General features: G+C 45.4%; 1 protein-coding gene across 1 annotated transcript; it reads right to left on the bottom strand.

Annotated features, from left to right (window-relative positions):
- Positions 1-672: 672 nt before the first annotated feature.
- On the bottom strand, positions 673-1,248 carry LOC308126266 (gamma-crystallin M2-like; the record flags this gene model as incomplete). Its single annotated transcript, XM_080490511.1, has 1 exon — positions 673-1,248. The coding sequence occupies one exon, from the start codon at positions 1,246-1,248 to the stop codon at positions 673-675; it is 576 nt and encodes a 191-aa protein (XP_080346637.1).
- Between the last annotated feature and the right edge of the window lie 367 nt (positions 1,249-1,615).

The raw sequence follows: 1,615 nt of genomic DNA, 5'->3' as shown, positions 1-1,615 counted from the left end.
AGTCAAAGACACTTTGAAGTAGAACTGGGTTCTTCTGATTGGTTTTACTGAATACTGTATATCTTGTAGTTTTTAATACTTTATATGTTAGTCAATGATTCACTGGGTTTCATTAAAAAAATATATATATTTGCCACCAAATGCAGGTGAAGTAGTTTAAGTTAAGATAAATAAGAGAAACAAGACTGCAGAGTGTAACTGGGTTTTTGTTGTTCTGACTGAATAAAGTTTAAATAAGTTCTTAAGTCGTTCTGAGAAGTATTTTGATTCAATAAGTGAGTTTTACAATAATTTCTAGTTAAACAAAGCTTCTGCCCATAGTGCTTTTAGCTTCAGACGTCTTAGTTGCTCCAAAAATACACTATTGAGTATATTTGCAATAGCAATGTGAGTATCGGATCGGGAAAGTATGCTGAATTATAGAAAGCAGGAATGCCAACATGGAGCTCCGTCCTGACCAATCCTACAACACGTAGTGGTGTCACACTGTGACCTCAGACGGAAAATATTCAAGAGTTCAACACAAAAGCCCCAAACATTTTCTTTACAGAGAGAAGAATTTATTAGATTCATCTGGCACAAAGTGCAGTTAATGGTCGCCGATCAGCTTCTTCCATTTGCTCTGGTCGAGATGTGTGTACTGACGCAGGAGGGGATTCAGCCGCTGACGTTCTAGTAGCAGGAGTCCATGACGCGCCTCATACTCATGAACCTCATGCCGCCCATGCTGCTCATGCCCATGCCCATGCCCATGCTCATGAAGTTCCTGTACTCTCCAGGCCTCATGTACATCATCCTGCCTCTGAAGTGGGGCTGCTCGTACATCAGCCAGTGACCCTCCATCACGTTGCAGGACATGAAGTTGGACATGCTGTAGCGGTCCATGATGTTCTCACAGTCCTCCATCATCTCGTGCATCTGGCCCTGGAAGTTCTCCCTCTCGTAGATCCTCATCCTGTAGGATCCTCTGTACATGGGGATCATGCGGCAGGACCTGATGGAGTCGCTCATGCCCATCATGCTCATGTAGTCGGAGTACTCGCCCCTCCTCATGAAGTACTGGTTGCCCATGAAGTTGGTGCGGTCGTAAACCATGAAGCAGCCCCTCTCCACCTTGCAGGAGTGGCAGCGGTTCAGGTAGGAGGACATGTCTGGGCAGTCGCTCATGCACTCATAGGAGCGGCCCTGGAAGTTCCTCTCCTCGTAGAAGACAATCCTGCTCATCATGTTCATGTCGCCGGAGCTCATTTTTGCCAGATGTTTGTCAGTGGAAGCACCACTACTACTACTGCTGCTGCTGCTGCTGCTGCTCTTGGAGCTGAACTGCTTGTCTCCATGACGGAGACCTTCCTTTTTATACCTGACAAGCTCAGAGCCCCTTTGTTGAAAACAGCCTGACTCAGCAACCTGCTATAGAATCCCACAGAGCACAGAGAGTCGTCCATATTTAAAGTTGTTTCCCCCAAAAAACCTGAGAGAGGCGATTTCACTTCACATTCTGTCAGACAAAAGGCTGTTTTTTTTTTCAGAGAGTGAACAAAGAACAATGTCACCTTTGTGACACCTGCCCACCTATCTGTTGAGAGAGTGCACAAAGCCATCTTTAGCTTTGGAA

The sequence above is a fragment of the Lipophrys pholis genome, assembly GCF_963383615.2.
Source record: "Lipophrys pholis genome assembly, chromosome: 21".
Classification (NCBI taxonomy): domain Eukaryota; kingdom Metazoa; phylum Chordata; class Actinopteri; order Blenniiformes; family Blenniidae; genus Lipophrys; species Lipophrys pholis.
Note: the sequence above shows the minus strand (reverse complement) of the source record. Positions and strands in the feature narration are given on the sequence as shown.